Source organism: Aaosphaeria arxii, assembly GCF_010015735.1.
Source record: "Aaosphaeria arxii CBS 175.79 unplaced genomic scaffold BU24scaffold_7, whole genome shotgun sequence".
NCBI classification, from domain to species: domain Eukaryota; kingdom Fungi; phylum Ascomycota; class Dothideomycetes; order Pleosporales; genus Aaosphaeria; species Aaosphaeria arxii.
In genome coordinates, this window is record NW_022983480.1 from 1,485,917 (window position 1) to 1,510,777 (window position 24,861).

General features: G+C 50.8%; 12 protein-coding genes across 12 annotated transcripts; 7 read left to right on the plus strand and 5 right to left on the minus strand.

Annotated features, from left to right (window-relative positions):
* Positions 1-355: 355 nt before the first annotated feature.
* On the minus strand, positions 356-1,017 carry BU24DRAFT_352547 (uncharacterized protein; the record flags this gene model as incomplete). The annotated part of the gene is made up of 2 exons (XM_033523737.1): positions 356-769; positions 826-1,017. Coding segments are annotated over 2 exons (606 nt in total), but the record flags the coding sequence as incomplete, so codon positions are not given.
* Positions 1,018-2,589: 1,572 nt separating this feature from the next.
* Positions 2,590-3,331, plus strand: BU24DRAFT_261537 (uncharacterized protein). The gene is made up of 2 exons (XM_033522503.1): positions 2,590-2,975; positions 3,036-3,331. Exons 1-2 carry the CDS (start codon positions 2,965-2,967, stop codon positions 3,280-3,282), a joined length of 258 nt encoding a protein of 85 aa, XP_033381284.1. The 5' UTR covers positions 2,590-2,964; the 3' UTR covers positions 3,283-3,331.
* A 704-nt stretch (positions 3,332-4,035) lies between these two features.
* On the plus strand, positions 4,036-4,983 carry BU24DRAFT_425543 (uncharacterized protein). The gene has a single exon (XM_033528760.1). It carries the CDS (start codon positions 4,179-4,181, stop codon positions 4,833-4,835), a length of 657 nt encoding a protein of 218 aa, XP_033381285.1. The 5' UTR covers positions 4,036-4,178; the 3' UTR covers positions 4,836-4,983.
* Positions 4,984-6,082: 1,099 nt separating this feature from the next.
* Positions 6,083-6,634, plus strand: BU24DRAFT_261872 (uncharacterized protein). The gene has a single exon (XM_033522505.1). The coding sequence runs from the start codon at positions 6,191-6,193 to the stop codon at positions 6,503-6,505; it is 315 nt and encodes a 104-aa protein (XP_033381286.1). The 5' UTR covers positions 6,083-6,190; the 3' UTR covers positions 6,506-6,634.
* Positions 6,635-9,712: 3,078 nt separating this feature from the next.
* On the minus strand, positions 9,713-11,719 carry BU24DRAFT_412258 (uncharacterized protein; the record flags this gene model as incomplete). Its single annotated transcript, XM_033526100.1, has 2 exons — positions 9,713-11,559; positions 11,608-11,719. The coding sequence occupies 2 exons, from the start codon at positions 11,717-11,719 to the stop codon at positions 9,713-9,715; spliced, it is 1,959 nt and encodes a 652-aa protein (XP_033381287.1).
* Positions 11,720-13,690: 1,971 nt separating this feature from the next.
* BU24DRAFT_261920 (uncharacterized protein) lies at positions 13,691-15,072 on the plus strand. The gene is made up of 2 exons (XM_033522507.1): positions 13,691-14,550; positions 14,602-15,072. The coding sequence occupies exons 1-2, from the start codon at positions 13,926-13,928 to the stop codon at positions 15,039-15,041; spliced, it is 1,065 nt and encodes a 354-aa protein (XP_033381288.1). The 5' UTR covers positions 13,691-13,925; the 3' UTR covers positions 15,042-15,072.
* A 469-nt stretch (positions 15,073-15,541) lies between these two features.
* Positions 15,542-16,505, plus strand: BU24DRAFT_261911 (uncharacterized protein). Its single transcript, XM_033522506.1, has 2 exons — positions 15,542-15,904; positions 15,955-16,505. Exons 1-2 carry the CDS (start codon positions 15,774-15,776, stop codon positions 16,448-16,450), a joined length of 627 nt encoding a protein of 208 aa, XP_033381289.1. The 5' UTR covers positions 15,542-15,773; the 3' UTR covers positions 16,451-16,505.
* A 491-nt stretch (positions 16,506-16,996) lies between these two features.
* Positions 16,997-18,241, minus strand: BU24DRAFT_352524 (taurine catabolism dioxygenase; the record flags this gene model as incomplete). The annotated part of the gene is made up of 4 exons (XM_033523736.1): positions 16,997-17,277; positions 17,345-17,786; positions 17,842-17,936; positions 18,007-18,241. 4 exons carry the CDS (start codon positions 18,239-18,241, stop codon positions 16,997-16,999), a joined length of 1,053 nt encoding a protein of 350 aa, XP_033381290.1.
* Positions 18,242-19,032: 791 nt separating this feature from the next.
* BU24DRAFT_453249 (MFS general substrate transporter) lies at positions 19,033-20,970 on the plus strand. The gene is made up of 2 exons (XM_033531248.1): positions 19,033-19,866; positions 19,918-20,970. The coding sequence occupies exons 1-2, from the start codon at positions 19,039-19,041 to the stop codon at positions 20,680-20,682; spliced, it is 1,593 nt and encodes a 530-aa protein (XP_033381291.1). The 5' UTR covers positions 19,033-19,038; the 3' UTR covers positions 20,683-20,970.
* Positions 20,971-21,590: 620 nt separating this feature from the next.
* BU24DRAFT_352154 (Aldo/keto reductase) lies at positions 21,591-22,868 on the plus strand (the record flags this gene model as incomplete). Its single annotated transcript, XM_033523719.1, has 5 exons — positions 21,591-21,688; positions 21,740-21,762; positions 21,819-21,885; positions 21,941-22,586; positions 22,647-22,868. The coding sequence occupies 5 exons, from the start codon at positions 21,591-21,593 to the stop codon at positions 22,866-22,868; spliced, it is 1,056 nt and encodes a 351-aa protein (XP_033381292.1).
* On the minus strand, positions 22,849-23,545 carry BU24DRAFT_261983 (uncharacterized protein). The gene has a single exon (XM_033522508.1). The coding sequence runs from the start codon at positions 23,485-23,487 to the stop codon at positions 23,056-23,058; it is 432 nt and encodes a 143-aa protein (XP_033381293.1). The 5' UTR covers positions 23,488-23,545; the 3' UTR covers positions 22,849-23,055.
* Positions 23,546-23,693: 148 nt separating this feature from the next.
* On the minus strand, positions 23,694-24,597 carry BU24DRAFT_425550 (uncharacterized protein). Its single transcript, XM_033528761.1, has one exon. It carries the CDS (start codon positions 24,183-24,185, stop codon positions 23,949-23,951), a length of 237 nt encoding a protein of 78 aa, XP_033381294.1. The 5' UTR covers positions 24,186-24,597; the 3' UTR covers positions 23,694-23,948.
* Positions 24,598-24,861: the final 264 nt, after the last annotated feature.

Consider the following 24,861-nt stretch of genomic DNA (forward strand, 5'->3'; position numbering starts at 1 on the left):
TCCACTCTGTTGCAGGCATAGTCTGTGTGGAAGGCTTTGGGTGCGGGGAGTCGTTAAAGATGGCTTGTGTCTGCCTTCGATCGGCTGACTTTGATGTTTCACTTTCCTTGGGATCAGGGTTGGATTGGTCGATAACATTGGCTCCGCGCTTGTTGTTGGAATGCCCATTCGTATTCCCATTCACCTTACCATTCAAACCCTTATGATCGGCGTCACTGGTCTTCTCTCCCCTTCGATCATTAGTCTTTTCATCTAACGAAGGCTTTCCATTAAGATCCTTGATGACTTCATTGTTGTTAGGATCAAGTTCGTTTCCACGGTTGATTGTCTGGTCGACTGTTCTCGCCGTCATGTCTTTCTTCCATCTCTTCTCCACGCGACAGAGTTCGATCTCCAAGACGGGCGTCCCTTCAGCAATGATACCCTCCCTCATCTTGCCCTTCAGACCATCATCATCGATATCGAAGAACACTCCCCAGATTCCCGGAAGAATCTCTGCGGCACAGAATCCTTCCCACCCGTCGAACGTCAGGCGACGATCTTGCCTCGTGCAATCGAACGGCCCGGGGAGATTTGGCTGAGCATCAACGCGGACGCCGTATCGAAGTTGGTGAAAGGATCTGTGAACATATAGCCAGTTCATTACGGGCGCGACGTCTGTGATGGTAGTTACATGGCCTTCGTATTGCGTATCCGGATATGGTAGGAAATAACCTGCAAGTTGGTGCTCAGGGGCAGTACCTTCGGACGTGCATGTATCGATGAGCACCTGTCAATGATAAGTCATAGTATGACATTCATCAATCTAATGTTAACGAGACTTACTGCACCATTCCGAAGTACTAGGGGTCGACCATTGATCTCCCTCGATCTCACAGAGCTCTTGATACATCTCGCGACGAGGTTGCATCTCCGCGCTCTGTGCTCCTCCCTCCTCTCCTTCTGCTGCCCTTGACGTATCGCTTCTTGAGTTCCCATGAGTCCTGGCACAGCGGCTAGTGCAACAATAAGCGACATCGACCGTCAATTTTTACGCCTGCAATCGAGTGTATTTACGAGTCTATAGCAAACGAGAAGCAGTGTGAAGGCTGCTACGAGTAGCTTGTCTGTTTCCTCGTCTTGCATGGTACGTAAACGGCGCGAAGAAAAGGTAGAAAACTGAGGGAAGCCTATTTCCAGGTGACAGCAGATTGTAATACCTCGTCGTTGTCGTAGACATGGGTTGCCTGTCGTGTGTAAAAATTACTTTTCCTTTCGCGAAGCAGATTTTTCTCAACACCACGAGCGACATAGAGCAAATATCACACAGATACTTTCCTTTCTTTTTCCCAGCTTCGTAAGCATTTCGGGGTTGCCCGGGTGGGAAGTGCAAGAGATGTATCTTGGTTTACTGTAAAAGGAAACATGGCATGATCTCGTCGGGCAATCGAGGATGCAACTATCGTTCGTTTTTTCGGGAAGCAGATGAAACAATCGGAGACTTTGACGGCAGTTGAAAGGCGAAGAAACGTTGAAGCCAACCAGAGGTCGTCTATCTTAGATCCTTTGCATTTCGTAAGGCATCTAGATTGCGAACCTGTTGCAAATGCCGCACTGGTTGTTCGTATTCCAACTTGGCTTTTGTGGAGGATCAGAGATCTCCTGATGTCCGAGCTACGTGGCATGGGGGCTAAAATCCGACTCTTTCCCAAAAACTTCCGAGCCCAGCATCTTGGTGCTCCCGAGTCGCCCGAGAACGAGGTGGAGTAACAAAGTGGAGGATGTGCTTTAAAGTGGGAAGTGGGGAAATATGTGTTGTGCGATGGTACCTGGATGATGCCGGCTCGGTCCGCTCCCTAAGCGCCACTCAAGATTGCGCCCTACGGTTGCACTTAGCCGGCCAAAGACTTGATATCTTAGAACATAGACGCGTCAAACTATTATCTATATCTCAGTAGATATTCCAGAGTATATTGTAGCCTATTTAGGGGAGTCCAAAGGCCTTGGAAAGTGGATATTCTAGACTCTATAGCAACCAGTTGACTGTGTATAGTAGCCTAGCGAATGAGAGAACACAATACTAGCAGGGGGCCAGATCGACATGTCTATCCTCTGTACCACATCCTGTTTCATATAGGCACGCCATTGGCTAATGCATGCAATTGGATCTGCAGAGATGGAGGGTTCCCCGGGACTAAGCGAGAGGGGTCTATTTTCCCGACAAACAGTATGTGAGAGGTATGCAGTTCTATTGGTGCGACAGAGAATGAATGTTGAGGGGTAACCAAGTGAGAAACATCAGGTGATGTAGGCGAGTTCCTAAGAGTACATCGTTGCAAGTGTTCAGGATGAGGCTGGAAGAGACCTCTTCTGGCGATGCAACTCATCTCGTCGGGAGGGGCTAGAGGACATGGAGGTGGGGATCGAGGGATATAGGAAATCTAGACAAGCGCAAACGAGGAGAGCTAGATTTCGGAAATAAGGATAGGAAGGAAAAGCTAGGACAAATATAAGTACGAGAGCGAGCTTCTGCAATTGAGAAGACCATCCTCCGACAGCATAGCAACGATTGACTCCTCTACATCTGCAAAGAAGAAAGGTAGACTTCGACGGGGCTTATCCAAATTTCTTCCCTCCTCCAGCAAAACTTCTAGCAAATCTACTTCAGATCCCATCGATCCCACAGTCGAGTCTTCTCTTCGTTCAGATCCAAATACTTCCGATCCTCCACCTCGTCCAGAATCTCTACAGCAACTTGAAGAATCCTCAATTGCCCATCCAGCCCCCTTGGGAAAGCCATCATATTCACCTTCCTTGTCTACTATTGAGCCCAAACCTGCTCAAATCCCTTCGCCCGGACCCACTCCTTCAGTGATTAGAACTGTCGAAGTGGCTACAATTGCAGAACCAACAATTCCCCATTCCACAGTAACCCGATCATCTTCATCTTCGTCGTCATCCTCGTCTTCAATCTCCTCAATCAACATGTCTGCACCGTAAGTATCTTACCCTCATGCAAATTCATCCTCCACCACCCCTAACTGTAACTCTCGCAGTACTCCCACCGCTGTCCGCTACGATGAGAATGCCCAAGCCCAGGGTAACCGCCGCCTCGGAGGTGCCGTATCCCCCGGCCCCAACTCAGTCCTCCACCAGCCTCCTGGCTCCCTTCTCAAGGGCGCGACAGATGATAATGGAGAGCTCAAGACTGCGGCCCTCATGCTTGGAATCAAGCTCGATCTCGAGGCCGAGGTCCACTTGACCGCAAGAGTCAGGGGCGATATCACTATTGGGCTTTACTAAGACACTGTTGCTTAGCCTCGACACGATTGATGTGACAAGTTATCCAGTTGTTATTGCTTTTTGGTTCACAGAACCTACCACGTTCGTTTAGCTTTGGGTTATGTTCGGATTTGCACACTCCTTTTTTCAAACACTCCTTTCAGATTAGTTGTGGGTATGGGATGGGAATACATATGGGAAATGATAACACGGCCGCACATGTAGATAGTTAGCAGAATAGTAACGATTTTGTTTGCTGTTGACCGACGCTCGTATAACATGAATCACTGTGCCGCAACCACAACCCCTCGTCATTGGTTTAGAGGAGTCAGGGAGCGCGCGCCTGGTGCTGAAACACTACGCTTTTACTGAACCATCAGAAATAAATCTTCAACTCTTACTTATGTATTCTACCAATTAGTTCAAGGACATTTGGCCTGGTGCGGCGGATATTTTACTTGTTAGCCGGTTAGAGCATATTTCGTGGGCCTTCGCCGTGGTCCCATGCCGCCCCAACTACTTTCCCGACGCGCGCGTTTGCGACATCGAGAGCCAAAAAGAAATCCAACAACCAGTAAGTTCGGCGTTGTATTTCAACCTATCGTACACAAATGTCTGCACTTCGTGACTCATACATATTTAGGTGGTTTCGTCTATATGCTCATCGCTGTTGCCTGGAGAGACCAATTCTCTGGGCGTTTAAATGGGGGAGCTATGTATGTACTACATGATGCCTCTCATTATGCGTGTATTTTGAATCTTACTTACCTTATCAATCCGCTTGCTTCCCGAACTTGACTTGTCATACCAACCTTCAATTCCATCAAGATTGATGAATGCAACCGAACACGATCTCACCACTGATCTAGCACGCACTTCTATCAGCACATAGGCATTACAATCACCTAATTCCAACGATGCAAACATCAGACTGGCAAACCACACAAGAAGGCGACTACACCTACGGCTACAACGACGGTAAAGCCTACACCCGCCACCACACCGCCACCGAATGGACTCTTCTCTCCGAACCGACATCCCGCGCCTCAACAAGAAAAGTGCTAGGCATTGAGCGCGCCTCGGAGGGACCATTCACATGGCGACGCCACGGCACACCCTGGGCCCTTGAGAAAATCCAATTCGAACCAACAGAAACCGTCTCCAGTCAAGCACAGGAACGTCCCTCCCTCCACCTCGTCTTGCAGAGGCAATCTGAGGGCGAGCCGGACCACTGGTCGCTTTTCGTGGCGTGCGAGGGACAGAAGGGGGAGAGGTTCCAGGTCACGGGCGACGCGGAGAATATGTACTATGTGCATGATCTCGACATGAATATTCTTGAGGATGAAGCTTACAAGACATCGTTTGTGCTGGCGAAGGATCTCGATGCGGAGGCGGAGGTTTGCATTAAGCGGATTGCGGAAGCAGAGACGCCTCCTTCTGCGCCGAATCGAGCGGCTGTGAGGGAGAATTGTCAGGGTTGGGCTTATCGTGTGGTATGTAAGTTAGTGGAAGAGGGAGTCGTTCTGGGGGAGAAGCTTCCTGGGGTTAAGGCCATGATTGAGCCGATTGGATGATAGGTCAATGAACATTAGGGTGTTGGGTGTCAGTGTGGTTATGGGATGTAAGAAAGATCAATCTTACAATTTCTGTGGCGTTCAGTATGAGTTATTGAGACGGCATTGAGAGAAAATCACTCAAAATGGGAAATTCGTTGATTGCGCGACTATCAAGGCTTGTTACAATCACAATGTCCCGCAGTGTGATATGCGATAGGCGGAAATTGTTCGTTCCATTTTATGGAGCAAACGGGATACTCTTCACCATACCAACGCCCAGCGTAATGACAGTGGCGCTTGTAAATTTTCAACTCAATTCAGTGGATATAGGTCGCGCCGGGCGCTGTTTTGATGCAAAAATCCGCGGGTGACAAAAGGCGATTGCTCATTTCTTCTTTTCACGACCTCGTCACAGTTAAGGAACGGAGCAGCGTCTATGGAAATTGAGAGCCTTCTGAGAAACAAATTGCAGTTCAATAGTGCACTGATTCCGCGAATGGTGTGGTTTCATTCAGTGTCAGCTGTCTAGTGTATTAGTGAATTCGGTGAATTGAGAACCAAAACATCGTCACGTGACGCAGTGTTTCCGCCAGCATCGAAACAACTCGCACTCGGGTGCAGGAGACAACAGTCAATCAGGAAAATTAAGTCGAATGCTCCTGAATCATTCTGAATGGTTCCCGTTGTTATTCAGGTTATCGGACCAAGCCTTCCCCCGCCAGGTATATTCGAAAGACCTATCTGTCAAAAGCATCACACAATATCACGCAAACCATTTATATCTCATTTCAATTCGCACTTTGCACAAGCGAATTTTTATATCATAATTCCCGAGCGATCTCACCCCGATTCCTCTCGCTGTCCGTATTCACGACTCCCACGTGCCGATGCGGGATTTATCATAACACAACATGCGCGAATTATCGACAACGCGGTACACTACTCGGACACATTCCAACCCCAATCTTCACAAGCACGCGAGGCTGTGTACTTGAGACCAGTGCCAAAAGTCGCAATCCGAAGTGCGGAGTGTTGATGATCGCTTACTGTTTGAGGGAAGAAGGAGGGGGAAATCTGGCGTTGGGATGGTTGCGCGAAATATTCGCCGCTCGTGGGCCAGGAGGAGAAGAGAGGAGATGGAAAATACATGTAGTCGGTGAAGGATACAATTGTAGATTCTTTAAAGCACGGAGTGAGATTCTACATTTTTCAAATACAGCAATACAATATCAATTTTACTATCTCGCAGTTAGAGCAGGATAAAATCCACTCCATATCTTTAACGCTCCTACTTGCCTCTAACTAAATCCATATCAAAACCAAAACCAAATCCCCACACCTCCGAACACACAAAGATACACATATCAAACACTATGTCCTCCCCAATTCAAATACCGCACTCAAACATCTCTACACAACAACCCCAATACCAGCACCAAACATACAGCTCCCAGAGCTCACTGCCCATCTCACACTTCTCAACATCGTCGTCATCGACAGCGTCAACGATAACACCAAGCCGATATCTCGAGGCATGCAGGGCTGCACGAAGCGCTGATACATGCGAGGGTAGTGATGGAGAGGACACAACGGCGCAGTGTACCGGCACTGTGCAACGCGAGCGACAGTTGCTGTTTTTGATGGGATTTGGGGGACAAGGGAGTGGAGCTACGTTGGGTTTGGGGTAGAATGGACATAAAATGGGTTCAGAATGGGTTTACTATATATACCATGGTCATATCTTTTATGGTTCTGAAGGCTTGACTACAGCAAGCTATCGCTTTGGGGGTTGGGCTGAGAGGCGTTTTTGGGAGGCGCTTTTGATTCCACTGAAGCGTTAAAGCGTTAAAGCAGTGTTCTATTTAAGGCAATTTTTCGCTTTCTATCTCCTCTGATAAGTGCTTTAGTTACACTTGATCCCATGCGCCCACTGGAGAGTGTGATATCGGATCCTCACTTAAAAGCACCAAAGTTCTAGCTAACATCATCAGTTAACTATGTACTATACATGAGACACATCCCATCTAATTGACTAGCTATATCCACCTTAGCGTCGTCCTTCTCGATTCCATATACGACATGATATGTATGATCTCGACTCTCCCACTCTCCCCAGATCTCACCACCCGCTGCGAGTCACGAACACGAAGGCCCTCGTAAATCTTCAGCGAGCAGCGACAGACCGAGATTCCATCTCCTTCTTATGGTATCATTTTGACTTGGTATTAGGTCACCTCACTCTCCCCAGACCCAAGACGTGAGAAGTAGTTGTATCGACATACCTACAACTCACGAATGATCAGTTACCGCTTTCTCCGTTCATCCATCCAGACACCGCAAACCTTAACACCACCACAACCTCCTCCCTTCCTAACACCCTACATAACTATTCAAACAACACATCGAAAGCAGAACGACAAACCCCCATCGCACCTACTCCCTAACTCTCTCCACACCTTCCCATCCCATACTCCCATACTCCCTTCCATCATCCTCTCCCCAACCTCCTCTCCCCAACACCCCATGCCAATCACACACACGCAGGCACACGCATATGCACGCACGGCTAGCGCGCGAGCGAGTAAGTTTGAGCCTCAAACCCATCCCATCCTTCTCCCCACACTTTTACCTTTCGAAAAGTCCAGACTCAGTATGTATGTGCATGTACGTCCATTGCCCCTTCCTCTTACCGTGTCCGGCTGGGCTCGGGAGGGGGTAGGGGGAGGTGAGGAAGGCGATACTCCATCGAGGGGAGGAGAGGACAGGTGAGGAGTAGATTTGTTGGGTAGGTAGTACTCCATAGGCATGTGAACAAAGCGCTGCCGTGGATAGATAGGAAGATACATAGATAGGTATGTCGTCAGGGCACCGCGTTGACAATGCGCTTTAACTGTCGATTAGATACTTGCTCTACACCGAACAATGCCAAATGGTGAGCACAGCGTACCGCGTCAACACGCGTCCATACACCAACCAACCTACTACACAGCCTACACTAGCACAGTACCTACGCAGGGCACGGGGGAGCCCACGCGTAGACAGTAATACGGACGACACGTCTCGAAGCAGCCTAGCTTTCCCTCCCACCCACCACCCAACCTTCTCTTTTCTTTCTAGAAGCGCGAATCGTGAATTGTTAGTCTAGTGAGGGACGATGGCACGTTAGTGTAGCCCCGGATACGCTAAGTCGACGCTACCAAAGCCTACGCTAACGCCAAAGTCTATCTTAGAAGCCGCCTAGAAGGATTAGGAAGGGATGGGATGGGTGCGTGAGATTGCCATGAGTAGGTAGACTATGATCCGAAGTGCATCGGTACATTGTAGGTGTAGCTAGGCGTGGGCGTACGTAGGATGCGGCGCCGGTCAGCCTTATTACTCGTGTAGTCTCCTTCCTTTCTTTCATTCGTTCCTAGGCCTACTTGGGGAACACGACGGTTGTTGAACCCAAGCCAGATCACACGAGGGCGGTCCACGCAGCCTTGGCGGCGATACGTAGGCTCAGGTACATGACTTGAACGATGGAATTGATGGAATGATTGGGGTTGGTTCTTGGCTATGCGTTGCGATCTTTTTTTGTTCGGAAAGGTACCGCGTCGACAACACGTGTGCGTGCGGTACTTCGATCGAACATAACGTAGAGGAACGTAAAAGCGCGGGAATAAAGCGTGTAATTTATGTCCGGCTCAAGGCATAGTAATGGAGAGCTAGGAAGTTGAAGTCCTAAACGTTGGTTACATAGTTAATTCTATATGTACGTACAGTGAGTGCTGTAGGTACAGTGCAGTACATCCTACGCCTGCATGCATGCAGAACCGCTGTTGAGTTAGGTTAGTTACAAACTTACAAGTATTTGTATTGTCGGCGTGTCAAAGATGCGATGCCAATGCCCGCTAGGCCAACGGGGGGAAAAACGTCGAATACCCCAGCGTGATTGTACATTACGGTTTGTACGACGGAACGGAATGCAGACAAGTGCCCCTGCCAGGCATGCCTTGCCCTGCCCTGCCATGCCCATGCCATGCCATCTTGGTTTGCTTTGTGCTTCCCCCGTCCTAGTCATGTCCATGCATTAAATGATTATGTATGCATGCAAGTCGTAAACGGTATGGGTGCGATGGGTGTATGTAGGGAAAATCATAGATCACGTCGGCCGAACGTCCAATTGTGAGCATATGGGCCCACGCTATTCCTTGTTGCACGGGGCAGGCCGAGGTTCGCGACAGCGACAGGGACCCGGCCCGGGTAAAATGCGATGTGCATCACGACTAGTCAGGTGCTTTGCGTTCTAGGTATTGTATTGTTCTGGTGAATTGGCAGGGCGTGCGTGCGTGCGTGTGTATGGTGTGGGACCGTTTGGTTATTGCGTGGCACATGGTGCGTGTCCAACGCCGTAGGTAAATGAAAGCATGGTAGATGGCAGCTGAGTCCGTTGCAGCGCGAGCACCGAACGGACAGCCGATTCGGAAGGTCCAGGAAGGCAGTAAATTGCAGTTGGTAGTAGCATCTTATGTGCAGTAATCTGGCTTTGAATTTGGATCCTTCTGCTCAAGGCGGCGGAATGCAGAGCGGTAGGTAATCATTCAAATAAATACACATAGTTATGATATGATGATAATAGTACAGTCTATACGGTCCAGGTCATGTGCCAGAGAAAAGAAAGGTAGGAAATGAAACAGCACGGGGTATCGTGAATGGAAAAAAAAACGTGTGCGATGCTGTCAAAAGAAACAACTGCACAGAAAGAAAATGCTGAGCGTCTATATGCTGGTTGGCGTAGAAATGCTGCAAAGGTTATGCAAAGATACAAAACATCGTAGGTAAATATATGACAGGCGTGGAAAGGTAAGTTCGTTACGAATGGACTCGGGCGGACTGGACAGTGTACGAGGCTGTGCCTAGTTTTGATGCGTGAACAGGTGTAGCTGGTTCTGGTGTTCGTCAAGACCACGATACTGTGGCCGCATCGTTGTCACATTCATCTGCTGTTGGTAAGGTGGCGGCGGAGGCTGCATGGGATGTTGAATGGGAAATTCCGGGCCGTTCAGCTCGTGATGGTCGTTAGAAGACGAAGGACGCGAGTGGGGCGAACTGTGTCGCGAACCCAGCCTGCTTCCGATCTTGTGCAAAGGCCGTGAGAACATCTGACCAAATGTTGATGGTCGATCATAGTATTGAGATTCTTCGAAAGTCGGCGCAGCATCAAAGTAGTTAGGATAGCACCATCCCAACGGATTCGAAGCCTTTCCGGCGTCAACATAAGCTGTTCGTGACGGGTCTGTATAACCAGAAGAGGGCCTTCCAGGATCCACAAAAGCAGTAGGTCTGCCGGGATCTACGAACATAGCAGGCTTTCCAGACTCGACATACTCAGCGTGCTGGGGTTGAGCTTGTGACTGCTGCTGCTGCTGCTGTTGTTGTTGCTGCTGTTGCTGGTGGTGGTGCTGCTGCTGCTGGGGCTCAGGATCAATGTGAGTTTGCTGCGGTGTGTGATGCTGCGGCATTTGAGGAATTCCCGGGTCGGCCAGGTCGAACTCTGCAGAGTCCACATCCATGAAGCTGATGCGCTTATTTCCTTCGTCAGGAGTTGGGGGTGTGTTGAACGTGCCGAAACTAGGCGGGGTGCTGCTCGCTTGCAGCAGCGCTGCATTCACGGCTGCAAGGCGAGAACGCGACAGTGTGATATTCATGTTCCCTATCAAAATATGCATTCGTTGTTCTCGCGACAGTTGATCGACGTTGGGAACCGAGTCTCGGCTCGGCGTGATGAAACCGGGGGGTATGCTTAGATGCGACGTATCAAGGGGTAGATCCGAACGCATGCTCAATGCCGTGATCAGAACCTCCTCCCGACTTGGCCTGAGATCACAGCATTGAAGCTTCTGCCTGAGAACTCTCGTATTGTCGGGAGACCAGGCGATTTGAGATCTGCTCTCCTTTAGTCGTTCGTCCAAACTGCCGAATATCTCTTTCCAAGTATCGTGCAATGCTTCCTGTCGAATGAGATTTCGAATGACATTCGAGTATTTCCACTGCTCGAATGGAGAACCGTTCTTCATGTGTTTCGCAACGTGATCGCATCGCTCGTCCCACCCTATACTAACATCTTTGCATTTTTCGAAGCCACAGCCAAAGACCCTGCGCGGAAGTAATCGTATGCCTATATCGGTCACGGATGGTAACGGTCGACCCGAATGATAGCGCACATGGTGTCGAACGAAGTCCTTTTGCCGATCGAATATCCGGTTACACCCATTCACTGGGCAAGGCCAGTCCTCGCCTGTCTCATGCATCCTCATCTCGTGCTTTTTCCAATCCGACTTCGCTTTGAACGTCTTCAGAACATTAAGCTCGGCACAATATGTACAGAACATAAAAGAGTCTCCGGTCTGACTCTGACTTTGGCTTTTGTCGCTTTGAAACGTGATAGGCGATGCGTTGCTCGTCATGTCCTCCTCCGTAGGGGTGAAAATAGGTTCGACACTTCCGTCCAGCGGACTACTTGGATTAGAGGTGGGCGTCATTAGAGTAGGTCGTGGTCTGGTAGGATCAAGGCCTGAGGGGTAGGATCGCGGCTCTGGGCGTCTTATCCTTGATCGCGATGAACTGGATGATGCGATGGATGGTGCTATGTCACTATGGCTGGTGGAGCTGGACATGGTCGAGAAACTGGAAGCTACAGACAGTCGCGAACGAAGTGACGAGTTTGATGATGTCGTATGGGAAGAAGCCATGGAATTTCGTCCTAACCGCCGTCAGCCTGATTGCACCACAACGCAGCGCGCACACTCACTCGAGTCCATAACATGTTGGAACATTCGCAGCACCATTTGAGGCGGGTGCCTACTCAGCAACGCTTCTACATGTCTCATGGAGTCTTCTGGGAAGTCTGTACTGTCCTCCATACTTGCGATGCTTTCCAGCCTTGATTCAGGGGTCCTAGAAATCTATGGTAGAGTCGACAGCCCAGCATCCCCAAGGGCGGTTTTCACACTGATAAACTCGTGTATAGGCAATAAACGATGTTGGTAATGCAATGGCGGATTATCGATAGAACGTGGACGCTAGTTAAAGAGTATTAAGGAATATGGCTGTCTTGTTGTAGAACGGTTTCGGATAGACGACTCAAGGAGTGTAAGGCATAGAATGATGATAAGCTACGGTTGGTGCGACACAGTTGTTTATCACATCATCGAATGGAGCGGGGAGGGCGGCAGGCAATTGCCTAAGCCTGGCAAGCGGCGCGCCAAGTTCTTCTGGAAAGGCCGTGGAAGAGATGGCAGGATCGTCTGAACGTCCGAGCGTGGCCGACTTTTGAGGTGGGCTGAGAGTGTCGACTAGGTGCCAAGTCGTAGCGCGTTTGATACACAGGGACTCGAGCCTCTAATCGTCAGGCAATGAACCTGAGTTCTGCGAGGCGACAGCGGGTGCGCTACTGTCAGAGCTGGATGGTCCAAAGTCTAAATTCAAAAGCACGGGAGTTGTACCAGTATTGCACGAGCCGCTGGCTCCAGGTCTCTACAGGTAGAATCGAGGACGCGTGGTGAGGGCAGCGAGAGTGAGAGAGAGGGGTTATTGCTCCGTAGCGAGGGGGGAAGCCGTCCTGTATTGTACGAGACAAACGTCCTTCCGGCGCTTGGAGCCTGCAAGGGCCTTGCCGTTGGTACCTGGAAAATCTTCGAGAAGGGTGCCAGAAAGTGACATGCAGGCGGAGACGGAGACGGAAGAAGACAAGCATAGAGGTAAATCCCTAGTCGCAAATGATTTCGGCCCCTCGCTTAGAGGCTGACGTCGCTGATCAGACTAGCCAATACCTCTGCTTCTGCCTCTGCTTTTTCTGCTGCAAGATCGCACGGCTACGGTGACTGTATGCGGAGAACTGGCGAGATGGGTTCAGTCGTCTCTGCCTGGGCGCAAGAAGAGGTAGAAAAAAAATTATGATATCACGAGGCTGGGTTGACCTAGGGACGTGGTGCGAGTGTCCCTCTAGTTACGCTAAATCGTTCACTTCAACTGATTTAGCTGGCGAGGCATGGGACCTTTTAACGCTTCGACCGCATCTCGCTCCACGATGTCCCACTACTGTACAGTGCCGTAGTGGTACTCGAGTGGCAACCAGCCAGAGGGCTGCTGACAGGCGCACAGTCCACGGTGCATGGGGCGGAGAAATGAGCTTGCCAATCAATGCCTGTCGCGGCTTCTGTGATTGCTTCACGAATAATTTGCCCTATTTGAAGGCCAGATGATGCGATTTGATGTAGAGTGAGCTGCAAGCCAGAGGAAGCGGATATGAGAATCCCTGGGTGTCCGGGAGGCGCGATACACGATGCTCCACGCCGTCATTGGCTGGCAAGCCCAAAGTGGGTGGCTTGCGACCGAGTCGACTTTGATTTGGTGTTAGACTAGGGAATTACTCCGTAGATAGGTAGGTAATTGGAATGTAATGTGCTGCGACGCGGTGCGATACGATGCCGACGCGAAAGCGACGGACGAACAGCGTATCGCCGTCATCGCGCAGTGGCATGAAAGTCGAGTGAACAATCTGAGATTTTACATGTTGGAGATGCGCTTCCTGCAATCAAAGGAGCGTTCCCAACAGAAAGGGGGAATGACTCGACCCGCCAGCTCATGCGAATTATAGACAAGCTAGCTATATGTGAGCCCGGGCGATGCCCTTAGTAGATCATAGCACTGTGGGGTGATAAGAATGGATCGCGGAGGAGGCGGTATTGATTCGTAAATCGTAGTAAGATGGCTGGTGGCTGTCTGTCTCTTGCTGGCTGGTGATGGCTTTGGCGATGAATGGCTCGTTGGGTGTTGAGTGATGGGTGGCCGGACCGTCAACCCTCCGAGAGTCACGTGTCAATGTTTCTAGTCACATGTTCACGCGTACTCGAAGACTCGACGTGTTTTCCCCACTTGATCACTTTTGGAAGCATTCACTCTCACACCTACACCCACACACCCACACCTGCAACCACACTATCCCTCTATCTAATCCCCCCACACTCCTTACCACAACGTCATCGTTATCCCTACCTATAACTGATTGGATCTAAGCTCTACAGTTAACATCTAGTACATGCTTCGTCGCTAGTATATCCATCCGAGATGTCTCGGGATCGTGACCGTACCATCGAGGTCCTCGACCTGACGCTCCTCTCTTCGCCTTCGCCTGAGCCAGAGTCACATTCACGGTCACATGCCCCACCCCGCCCTACATCGTCGAATGGTGTGAAACGAGAAAGCAGCTTCACTTCAGAGAGAAAGACCAAACCAGAGTCTCATCGACATCAGTCGTCCTCCAGACCTCCGTATGCGCACTCCCCCTCTCGTGGCAATCCGCCAACACCTGCAATAAACCCACGTCATCTGGAGGATATCATTCACACAAGTAGTCATCACGCTGTCAAGAATGTTCTTGTTGAACTATGCAAGCTTTCGCCCGCTCTTGCTGGTGCGGTTGTTCGAGGATTAGCACCGCACTCTCCAATTGGGCGAAACCTGATGCGCACAGCACCCAGTCACTCCAGCGCGACGACTATCAGACCAAAACGAGAATTCCCAAACTCCTACATCTCTACTGGCCTAAGGCAACCCCCGCCTCCCGAGGTATCGGCGATGCGCGCGGGAGGCATGAAAAGAGAGCAAGGACTTGGATCTACGGTGGGCAATGCTGGCTCGGCATCTAATGGCAAGAAGTATACATGTCCAGAAGCGATATTGCTGCAGAAGGGTGGGCCCGAATGTGAGCAGAGACTTGGATCGCCATCTGATTCAGAATCAGATTTTGGTACGCCTCCTCCCAGGCGGGGTCCGAGTACGGCTTCAAAACCATATACTGGAGTCACGCCGCATACTGCACCATCGGGTGGCGGAGTTTCCCATTCCGCGGGCCCACAAAGCCGCAATATTTCTGACAGGACGCCTTCGATAAAACGAGACCAATCGACTACAGGAAACTCAAAAATATGCATTATTTGCTGGGGAACATTCACTGAAGCCACTCGCAAAGAGTGTCCGTACCACAATGGACCCAAGGTCGTACATGGACCACCCGGCGTTGCTTCTTGGGCATGTTGTGGTCAGCGCACGCCTGATGGCTGTCAAAGACGAGCTCACGTCGATGAAGAGACCATGAGGGCACACAACACGTCAAAGCGGCCAGCTTCATTCTACGAAAATTCTCCCTTCTTTGGTAACTACAAAAGTCCAAGACTTAGTTGATGTCTTGTGTAACATGGTACCTGCAGCATGCAAGATCCAGCCGCGACCCCAGCCAATCTTGTCATGCAAGGATGTATGAAGGTCGAGACCTCAGTGTGTCACTACTATCTGTGAGACTTTCTGTATGGAGTACTGCGGGAGGCGTTATTTCCAATGTGATGTTCATTTTACATAGATTTGTGCTGTTTGGGCTTTGAGCGATCGGAGCGATTGGAGAGAAAAAGATATCACTTATGAGCTTCACGGTTGTGGCAACGCGATATAACATTCCGATTGGCGAACTTGCACGATTAGGTTTCACATTGAAGCGTGGCTTGCACAATTCCAGCGACTCAGCGACCGCGCCCTAGGGATGGAGAAAGCGTGGCACCATCTGGGTAAATGAAATGCTTTAATTGGCTTTCTTGGATCCCCTCACGACCCTCACGACAAACGCAACCTCATCCCTTGATTTGCGAAATAAATACGTTTGGTACAAAAGTGCACACCGCACAGGCTTGAATTGAAGTGAAGTCTTTTACATTCATTTCTGCCTATTCCTTAGCGTTGTTTCTCTCGAGCTTCGTCCAGGCGTTATTTACAATCACTAGATCATCCACCTTCACTACATATGGGCACCGTTACCACTTGATTTATGAAGACCTTGATATCTTCTTGATCGAAATTTCCGTTGCCAACTCTGCGATTGATACACAACAAAGAACAATTACAACATCACCGGCAGTCTGAACCATGATCTTCCAAGTCCTCGCGGTGGCCTTCGCTGGCATCTCAGCTGTTCTCGCAGCACCTACACCACCACCACCACATGGAGGCATTCCACCACCAGACCTTGGTCCTCAATACTTCTTCCGATGCCATGCGTAAGTCAAGTACATCCTCCATTCATTCCGCATCTAACACCTCCTCACAGTCCCGAGCAACCCTGGCACCAACGCCACCTGGTCCTCCTCCCATCCTCGCAGCTCCTCGGCCTGGAGAACTTCACCGTGCACCCAACAACTCCCCCCTTCACCTTCACGCCCATCCCCATCCCCTCAACCCCCAACTACGCCTTCCGAGCCCCCTTCGCCGGCGACGACCGCACCGCAACACCCTACCTCTCCGCCATCTCCACCACCGCCTCCCGCTCCTCCAATCTCGGCGTCCTCCCCGGCCCAGACCCAAACCACATCGCTCGGTGCCCCGAGCAGAAGAACTGCTCCGCCAACGCATTCAGCGTCTACGACGGCGACACGGGGTTCAAGCGTCTGAGCCTCGAGGTCTTCCCGGGAGCCTTCGAAGCAGTCAAGGACGCGCCGAACGGCGAGGGCTGGCACGTGTATTGGCGTGGTAGTGGGGGACCTACGGCATGGGACCGCGCAATCGAGTTCGACATCGTGCCGATTGAGCTGCTGGAGGAGAAGTAGCCACCTTTTCCTTTCTTTCCTCGATGTTTCCATGGGAGGTCTACACTTGTAGTCTTCCATAACATGGTTTAAGGACGGTGGAATGGGTATCTGGCGTTCAGGTCACTCACTCACACTTCACGATTCCCGTGCTGTGCAAGAGTGTATAAGTATCTAGCATATCTCAGCAATGAAACCGTGAATCCATAAATAAACACATGATGCTTTTCCAACCCAAGTGAATATTTCAAATGAAGACATGACGCGTGAATACAGTTCGCGGTTGAGATACACTGCATACACGTCCTTGCATACTCCGCAGTTCCTTCGTACGACATAACCACAACGTCCATCCCCTGCTTCACACATTGTGTCACACACACACACACGTCGATGTCAGTTCCAATCTATCACGTCACATGAGATAACGGACACATAAATGGGGGAAACGAACTAAACTCCGTTCACAGGCGACTTTTAAGGCTAGGCACGTCACGTCACGTCATCCACCCCAACTCTCGTATCCCCCACACCCGAAAAAAGCTTAATACCACTCCCTCTCTGCTATCACTCCCCCCTCCTCAAAAACGGCGCCTCCCCCAAACTACACACGCGATCCCCCGTCCTCGCCTCTCCGCCGTAGTCGTACGTCGCGCAGTGCCACGTGCATCTATTATCCCAGATGGCGAGGTCGTTGGCGCGCCACTTGAAGCGGACGTGCGCGTCGTGGGAGTTCGGGACCAGGGAGGTGAGGTAGGGGAGGAGGAGGGAGGATTCGTCGAAGGAGAGCGGGTGCAGGCGCTTGGTGAAGGCTTTGTTGACGTACAGGGATTTCTTGTGGGTTACGGCTGTTTTTTTGTGATCGTGGTTAGTGAGGGGAGGAGGATGGGGGGAAATGGGGGGATGGGGACGTACGGTTTGTGCGGACTACGGGGTGTGTTGCTTTGAGGGTGGTTCCTTGGTTTAAGGGGTTCCCGCGGATGCCGCTGCGGATGGGGTTGCCCAGGCGGCGGGCTTCGTCGTGGAAGAAGGAGGCGTCGTGTGTTGCGGTGAGGGTCTGTAGGAATTCCTGCATGGCAGGTGAGAGGCGGTTGTAGATTTCATAGCCGGATGCCCAGAGAGTGTCGCCGCCGGTTGGAGGGAGGGTGTGGATCTTTAGCATCGCGTAGTCTGAGGGTACGGGCTCGAAGGAGATGTCGGTGTGCCAGCCTGCGGATGCCAGGCGTGAGGCATCGGATTGCTGATGCGTGAGGCCGCCGCCTTTGGCCTGCTTGGAGGAAGAGATGACGGAGATTTGGTCGCCGAGTTCTGAGCCTTCTTCTGTGAGGGGGTGGACGTGGAGGCCGGACGAGGATGGCTATTGGGAATTAGAATGGTGGTATGTATGGGAGGTGTTCGCAAAGGATTCGTACACTTCCTGAAAGTTCGGTGATGCGGAGCATGAGGTCTTTCATCTGGGTAGGCGTGACATCTTGGTCTCGAAGGAAGACGACGCCTCTTTCAGAGACTGTTCCACATATCAGCACTGCACTTCTAATGATACACTTTGGGTACTTCAGTGAACCATGGTAACATACTGGTCACGGCCAAATCCCTAATCATCTCATCTCCCCACTTCAAAAGATCAGTAACCTGAAGACCCTCATACTCTCGTCCTATCGCAGGCGTCAAGTCCTGATGCTTGAACCTATCGAGCGTGCCTTGGTACACCAATGGCTCAGTGAGCTGAGACCGAGCACTCTCGTGGCCGCCGAATATATTTGAATCGACTTCGTCTTCATGGTCTTCGCGAACACGCTTGACGGACGGCATACTGAAGGACTTCCGACGTAAATGTCAGACAATATAACGCAATGTGTTTGTGTAATTGAAGCAAGACGGAATGAGGCAGCAATGATTCGCGCGCGGAGATGCAAGTTGCTGTATGGAGTAATATTATCGACAGAGCTAGTCTGTGTTCAGCCTTGACGATCCGAAAGTATAGATATCTCCTGGCCTCCGAAACTAGATATCAAATTGCTCCGTCGGTGTGGACTTGGGAGTGAATGAGAGATGGCGAGAAGTCTGGAATCCTTTTATGGGCTGGAGTCTAATGCCCAACCAGGCGATCGGGTCGAGAGCGATTATCGGTATCACTCGACGGGATGGTTGTATCTAGATTGCACCGCCATGTGAAAGTCTAAATCCTCAGCAGGAAGCAAGCAAACGACTGAGAATAACGAATTGAATGCAGACAGATGACCAATGTAGGACGAATTGATACAGGGGAGTAATGAGGGATAGCGGGGTTGCAGACCAGGATGGGTAAGTTCACCGTTACTACATGGTAGTACATGCCTCGGCAGGGCACTAATGAAGATGGGACACCACGGCCTCAACACCATGATCGTCCAAGCGGGGAATTGCGTTTGTATGGAGATCAATTGCGACATGTTGATGAGAATTCATGGCGAGAGACTGCTTGTTAAATAGAAGCAGTCAGATCACATTTACTTGATACCTAGCTGCAGTGTCCAGGTACAATCGATCTCGATACCGGAGGAATTCTCGGGCTCAACAGCTCCGAAGAAGTGATCAATAATCTTCAATATCATTGAAATATTGTCACAATGGGCAACGACATCGAAGTCGCACGAGAGACTCGACTCAGCGAGGATGGTTCTTTGAAGGCACCCACAAAGGTCGGTCGAGAAGAGCTAGCCGACATTATACTTCCCCACGAGACGTACGAGGGAAGACACCGCTTCGATCCGCAGGCTACATGGACCGACGCCGAAGAGCGCCGAGTGGTGCGCAAAGTGGATATGTACCTACTCTCGTGGCTATGCCTTATGATGTTTGGGCTGCAGCTTGACCGTGGCAATGTATCGAATGCGCTCGCGGACAACTTGCTCACCGACCTGGGTTTGACCAGCGACGACTACAACAATGGAACTACAATTCAATTGCTGTGTTTCCTGGCCGCTGAATTCCCAGTTCAATTTCTCACCAAGAGATATGGCTTCAAGTGGGTTCTTCCTACGATGATGATGGGCTGGGGAACGGTTTCCTGGGCTCAGGCGTGGATGCACGATCGCACATCTTTCTACCTTGGTCGCGCCTTCATTGGTCTTTGCGAAGGTGGTTTCATCCCAGGAGTCATCCTGTTCGCGACATACTTCTACAAATCCAAGGAGCTTGCCATTCGATTGGCCGCTTTCTGGTCAACCCTCAACATTGCCCGCGTCATTTCTGCTTTGCTGGCAGCTGGAATCTTGGAGATGCGCGGTATTGGAGGCAAACCAGGGTGGTTCTGGCTGTTCCTGCTCGAGGGTCTTTTGACCGTTGTGATTGCCTTCGTTTCATTTTTGTACCTCCCTGCATCGCCAACCTCGACAAAGACAGTCCTCTGGCGAAATGGCTGGTTCACCGAGCGGGAAGAAGTTATCATGGTCAACGTAAGTCTCCGCAAAGCCCCTCATCCAAGAACGATACTCACACACCCCTAGCGCATCCTCCGCGATGACCCTGCCAAAGGACTCACGGCCCTCCACGAGCCAGCAACCTTCAAAGACATCCGCGCCGCATGGTCCGATCCCGCGATGTGGGGACTCTACCTGATCGGCCTAGTAGCCTACATCCCAGCAACGCCCGTGCAAGCCTACCTAACCCTGACCCTGAAGCGCATCGGCTTCACCACCTTCAATGCCAACATGCTTACGGTCCCGTCCGCCGTCCTGCAAATCATCACAATGCTCACACTCGCATACAGCAGCGACTACTTCAACGAACGGACCCTGCACATCATGTTCGGAGAGTTCTGGATCATGCCTCTGCTCATTGCGCTCTTGACTCTTCCCGACGGCGGGCGTGAGTGGTCTCGTTTCACGCTCATCACGATGATTTCAGGTTACCCGTACTTCCATCCGCTCGTCTCGTCCTGGATCTCCGAGAACACGTTCGACGTGAAGAAGCGTGCGATATCCGCCGCGACATACAATGTCATTGTGCAAATTGGGTCTTTGGTCGGATCCCAGATCTACAGGAAGTACGACTCGCCGTACTACAAGCAGGGCAATTCCGTTCTGGTGGCCATTTGTGCGCTGGCGCTGGTTATCATGCTAGTGCAGAGACAGGTGCTGGTCAGATTGAACAAGAAGAAGGAGGAGAAATGGAGTCAGATGACTTCGGAAGAGAAGGCGTTGTATCAGAGTGATCTTGTGGCTCGAGAGGCCGAAGGAAACAAGAGGTTGGACTTCAGATTTGTGGTTTGACGGAAGCTATACCTGTTGAGAGCTTTGGCGTCGGCGACGCCGCAACTGTGATCATGCTGGAGGCCAGTGTAGCGGTCTGGTAGACTGGAGATGGAATTGTTCCGTTTTTGCTGGTAGAGTTGATAGTTCGAAGTGGTGAACATTGGAAAAGAAGTTGGACGTATTGTTAGTATAGAACTAGTATGTTTAGAGCAACAATAACAGTCGCATGGCCGAGACTAATGGAAATGCTCCGATCGACGGATACGCCAACCATTCTCCTGGTCTTCAATTGGTCGAGCAGCACTGCAAGTCATGTTTGAAGAGGTCACGTGCAACGATCGGCTGTAACCATGCGCAATGTAGAAATTGGAAAAGTTGGATCTCCCCCATTCCCCAGACCCACAAGGCACAACCTGACGCAATCTGCGCTCTGAATTGCGTAAACTTGTGAGTACCAAGATCTCTAGAGAATCGGGCCCAGCAACGGAAAATTCATAATCTCTTCATCTCCGTCTCTATCTTTGCTTCATTGAGAAAATCGCCCGGATTGAGTTGTTTTTCGTTCTCTTGGTAGGTGGAGACTGCTGATGATCCGTTGTCATGCCGGGCCGAGACGATGTTACACGCGTGGAGGGGTAGCTTTTTGGGAAGGGCGAAGGGCGGACGGGGTTTAAATTCCGCTTTGCTTGGTTGGCCGTGTGTACGAGGCTGATGAAATTTCTTGTTGGTTGAATTTGTTGGTGACTCTTGACTCCGTCGAAGATTGAATGAATAAATAGAAGAAGAATTGTTGTAGGACGGCAGTGCAATCAATTCAACAACCTTCAATCCCTTTGATCCAATCTCAATCTTTTTTAGCTTTGAACAAAGCGTACGCCATCCGCCGAAATCAAAACTTCTCCACACAAGATATAATCACAGCAAAGATGGCGTGGGAAGAGCCTCGAAAGACGGGTATGAAGTACCGTCGACTTGGTAACTCTGGCCTTCATGTCTCTGTTTTTGGCCTCGGTGGTTGGCTCACGTACGTTGCGCACTCGATTACTCACACACGACGTTGCTGACAATGTTCAAGATTCGGTGGACACGTAGAGAATGGTGCGAATGCCAATCAGACTTCTTCAACTGAATCAACCCACTAAAAACGATCATAGAGCTCACATTCTCCTGCATGAAGCAGGCATACGATTGCGGTATCAACTTTTTCGACACCGCCGAGAGGTCAGTTCTGGTCGCACAGTAATTTGAAAAAGTGAAGTGACTAAGACGACTGCAGCTATGCTGGTGGCCAATCCGAAGTCGTCATGGGCCAGGCCATCAAGAAGTACGGCTGGAACCGCAATGATATTGTCATCAGTACCAAGTTGAACTGGGGAGGCGCAAACGGTGAGGTTCTCGTAAACAACCACGGCCTCTCACGCAAGCACATCATTGAAGGTCTTCGAGCTTCATTGAAACGATTAGATCTTGAGTACGTCGACATCGTGTACGCGCACCGGCCGGATCGCCTTACTCCCATGGAGGAGACCGTTCGTGCCTTCAATCACGTGATTGAGGTTAAGGGATGGGCCATGTACTGGGGCACGAGCGAGTGGTCTGCAGATGAGATAGCAGAGGCTTGTGGCATAGCCAAGCAGTTGGGACTCATCCCTCCTATTGCGGAACAGCCACAGTACAATCTTCTACACAGGGGCAAGGTTGAGGGAGAGTTCCAGAGGCTCTACAGCCGATTCGGCACAGGGCTTACCACTTACTCACCGCTGAAGTTTGGACTGCTGAGTGGGAAGTACAATGACAATCCAGATACACCGCCTGCTGGCTCGCGGTTCGCTCAAGACGACAATTTCATCAACTCCTTCCGCGCTTCGTATTATGGAAAGACGGAATGGCAGGAATCCATCGAGAAATCGATCAAATTGAAGGTGAGCACGAGCCCAGTGTGCAAATCTTTTGTGATACTGACCGCTAATGTGTGAACATAGACGATTGCAGATAGGCTGAACGTCGCTCAGTCACAGCTGTCATTGGCTTGGTGTCTTAGCAATCCCAATGTCTCAGCTGTGATCACGGGAGCGTCGCGTCCCGAGCAGGTGGTTGAAAACTGCAAGGCCCTAGCGGTGTTGGACAAGCTCACACCTGAGGTGCTGGCAGAGATTGATGAAATCGTGGGCAAGATCACGCCCGACCCCGCCAGGCAAGATTAGATGACGCCTGGCGTTATGAGTATGCGTACGCGTGTGCGTATGCGTAGCAGTAGCATCTACACAGTAGTAGTAATTCACAGAAGTCTCCACCTCCTGTCGGTGGCGCTGATCATGTAACCCAGATGTCGTGCTGTTGTGCTGTTGTGCTGTTGTATCTGTGCTCGAGGCGCAGATACTGGTAGGAATGCTATGTCATGTCTGTACGAATATGGAGGGGTGCATCGTCATAGAAGAAAGCCGCCGAGTAACGACCGACAGCCTTGTCGACTCCACGCCTACTCGCATATGGGGATCGGCTCTGGGGAGTGTGTGTGTGTTCCTGGCGCCGGGCGCTGGCTGCCGTCAAAGCAGCACCGCGGGATGCGAATGCGATACAACAGAGCAAGAGCACAGGCATCGCAGAGTAGTGGAGGCGTGTGGGAGGTGAGAGGAGTAGTGCAGCAGGGTATGAGGTATCCACGATTTCACACCACAGCGCGCGGTGGGTGGTCCCCTGTGCCCCTTTGCGCAGCCAGGGTAAGAACAAGGGCAGGGGTGAAGGTAAGATGACAAGGAGTGATGAGGGGTGGGTGTGACTACTGTGTAGTGTGTAGCTAGATTCCGTTTTCCGTAGATACATACAGTGTAAGTATGTAGATGCAGCCAGTGTAGGGATGGGTGAAGAGCGGAACCTGGTGAGTGAATGGAGAGTTAACGAGTGAATGTCCATGTGGTTTGGTTTGTTTCTAGAAGAAGTGCCAGAGCACTAAACCCGGATAGGATTAGCTCCAACCGACTTCTCAGCTGCCATGATTCATCTTCGCGCCCTTCCTTTCCTTTCACTCCCACACACATACACACAGGCGCACGCGGCACGCACAAATACACCCATTGCACAACATACACGCTCTCTTGCTTCTCTCTCAAGCCTCAATCTCCCTACCAGAGGAAAAGAAAAACGCCAAACGGCCAATGCCCAGACCCCAGCTAACCATGTTATCCACTTTTATCTTCCATAATGGCATCACACCCTTGCAACCTCTACAACATGGTCCGATAAGGCCAGGCTGAATTTTTTTTTACCTGGCTACGGAGTATCATTCAGGAAAGGAAGGGAAGGAAGGGAAGGAAGGGAAGGAAAAGGGTGCTATCTAGGCTTCCAGCTTCGTCACCGTCTCGTCGTCTTCTATCTTGTCCAGCCGTGATCCCTGTCTCTGTCCTGCTTTGTCCAGCTTTGTCCAGCGTCGTCCTGCTTTGTCCAGCTTTGTCCTGCTTCGTTCTGCTTCGTTCTGCTTCGTTCTGCTTCGTCCAGTTTTGTCCAGTTTTGTCCAGCTTCATCTTACTTTGTTCTGCTTCGTCCTACTTTGTTCTGCTTTGTCCTGCTTTGTCCTGGTCTGTCCTGGTCTGTCCTGGTCTGTCCTGGTCTGTCCTGGTCTGTCCTGGTCTGTCCTGGTCTGCCCGCCTACCGCTCTGCTAACCCGGTCTACGATGCGATACCAGGTTCCAGGGCGTCCGGTGTACGATGGGATGGCATCCCTCGGTAAGCAGCTGTACTTCGTATGGCCTGAGCATTGCCAAGTTTCTTTCCGTCCATACCACATACAATTACACAGTAGATGGTGGATGGCTAGCCCATAGGGCGAGTGCCATGCTCCGTACGCCGTATGAATACAGACTACACATACATGAAGCATCTACATGCTATGTAGTACCAAAACTCCACACCGCACCAATCTACACGCTACCATTCACTACCGGCAGACTCCCGGCACCACACCATCATGGGCCGACCCACTAGTTCCATTACACTAGCTATGTACTAGACTTCAAGATCGCTCAAGCATTCTCGCATCTCGTTCACCGTCAAGGGCAAGTGGCGGTTCAAAACCATTGATAGCCAGGGAAGAATAATGTGCAACTGAACTCCAAGTTTACCAGCGTTCCTCGGGTCGCCTAGCCGTCCTGCAAGTAAGTGAATCCTTCACGCCTCACTTTTCTCGTCGACCAGCAGCGC

Excerpts from the sequence above, each read along its gene's own strand:
- BU24DRAFT_425543 (XM_033528760.1), top strand. The coding sequence starts at position 4,179 with ATGCAAACATCAGACTGGCAAACCACACAAGAAGGCGACTACACCTAC.
- BU24DRAFT_261872 (XM_033522505.1), top strand. The coding sequence starts at position 6,191 with ATGTCCTCCCCAATTCAAATACCGCACTCAAACATCTCTACACAACAA.
- BU24DRAFT_261920 (XM_033522507.1), top strand. The coding sequence starts at position 13,926 with ATGTCTCGGGATCGTGACCGTACCATCGAGGTCCTCGACCTGACGCTC. Across the intron at positions 14,551-14,601 it reads AGCGATATTGCTGCAGAAGG|ATTTTGGTACGCCTCCTCCC; the intron begins GTGGGCCCGAAT and ends ATTCAGAATCAG.
- BU24DRAFT_261911 (XM_033522506.1), top strand. The coding sequence starts at position 15,774 with ATGATCTTCCAAGTCCTCGCGGTGGCCTTCGCTGGCATCTCAGCTGTT. Across the intron at positions 15,905-15,954 it reads TACTTCTTCCGATGCCATGC|TCCCGAGCAACCCTGGCACC; the intron begins GTAAGTCAAGTA and ends ACCTCCTCACAG.
- BU24DRAFT_453249 (XM_033531248.1), top strand. The coding sequence starts at position 19,039 with ATGGGCAACGACATCGAAGTCGCACGAGAGACTCGACTCAGCGAGGAT. Across the intron at positions 19,867-19,917 it reads AAGAAGTTATCATGGTCAAC|CGCATCCTCCGCGATGACCC; the intron begins GTAAGTCTCCGC and ends ACACACCCCTAG.
- BU24DRAFT_261983 (XM_033522508.1), bottom strand. The coding sequence starts at position 23,487 with ATGTATCTACGGAAAACGGAATCTAGCTACACACTACACAGTAGTCAC.
- BU24DRAFT_425550 (XM_033528761.1), bottom strand. The coding sequence starts at position 24,185 with ATGAAGCTGGACAAAACTGGACAAAACTGGACGAAGCAGAACGAAGCA.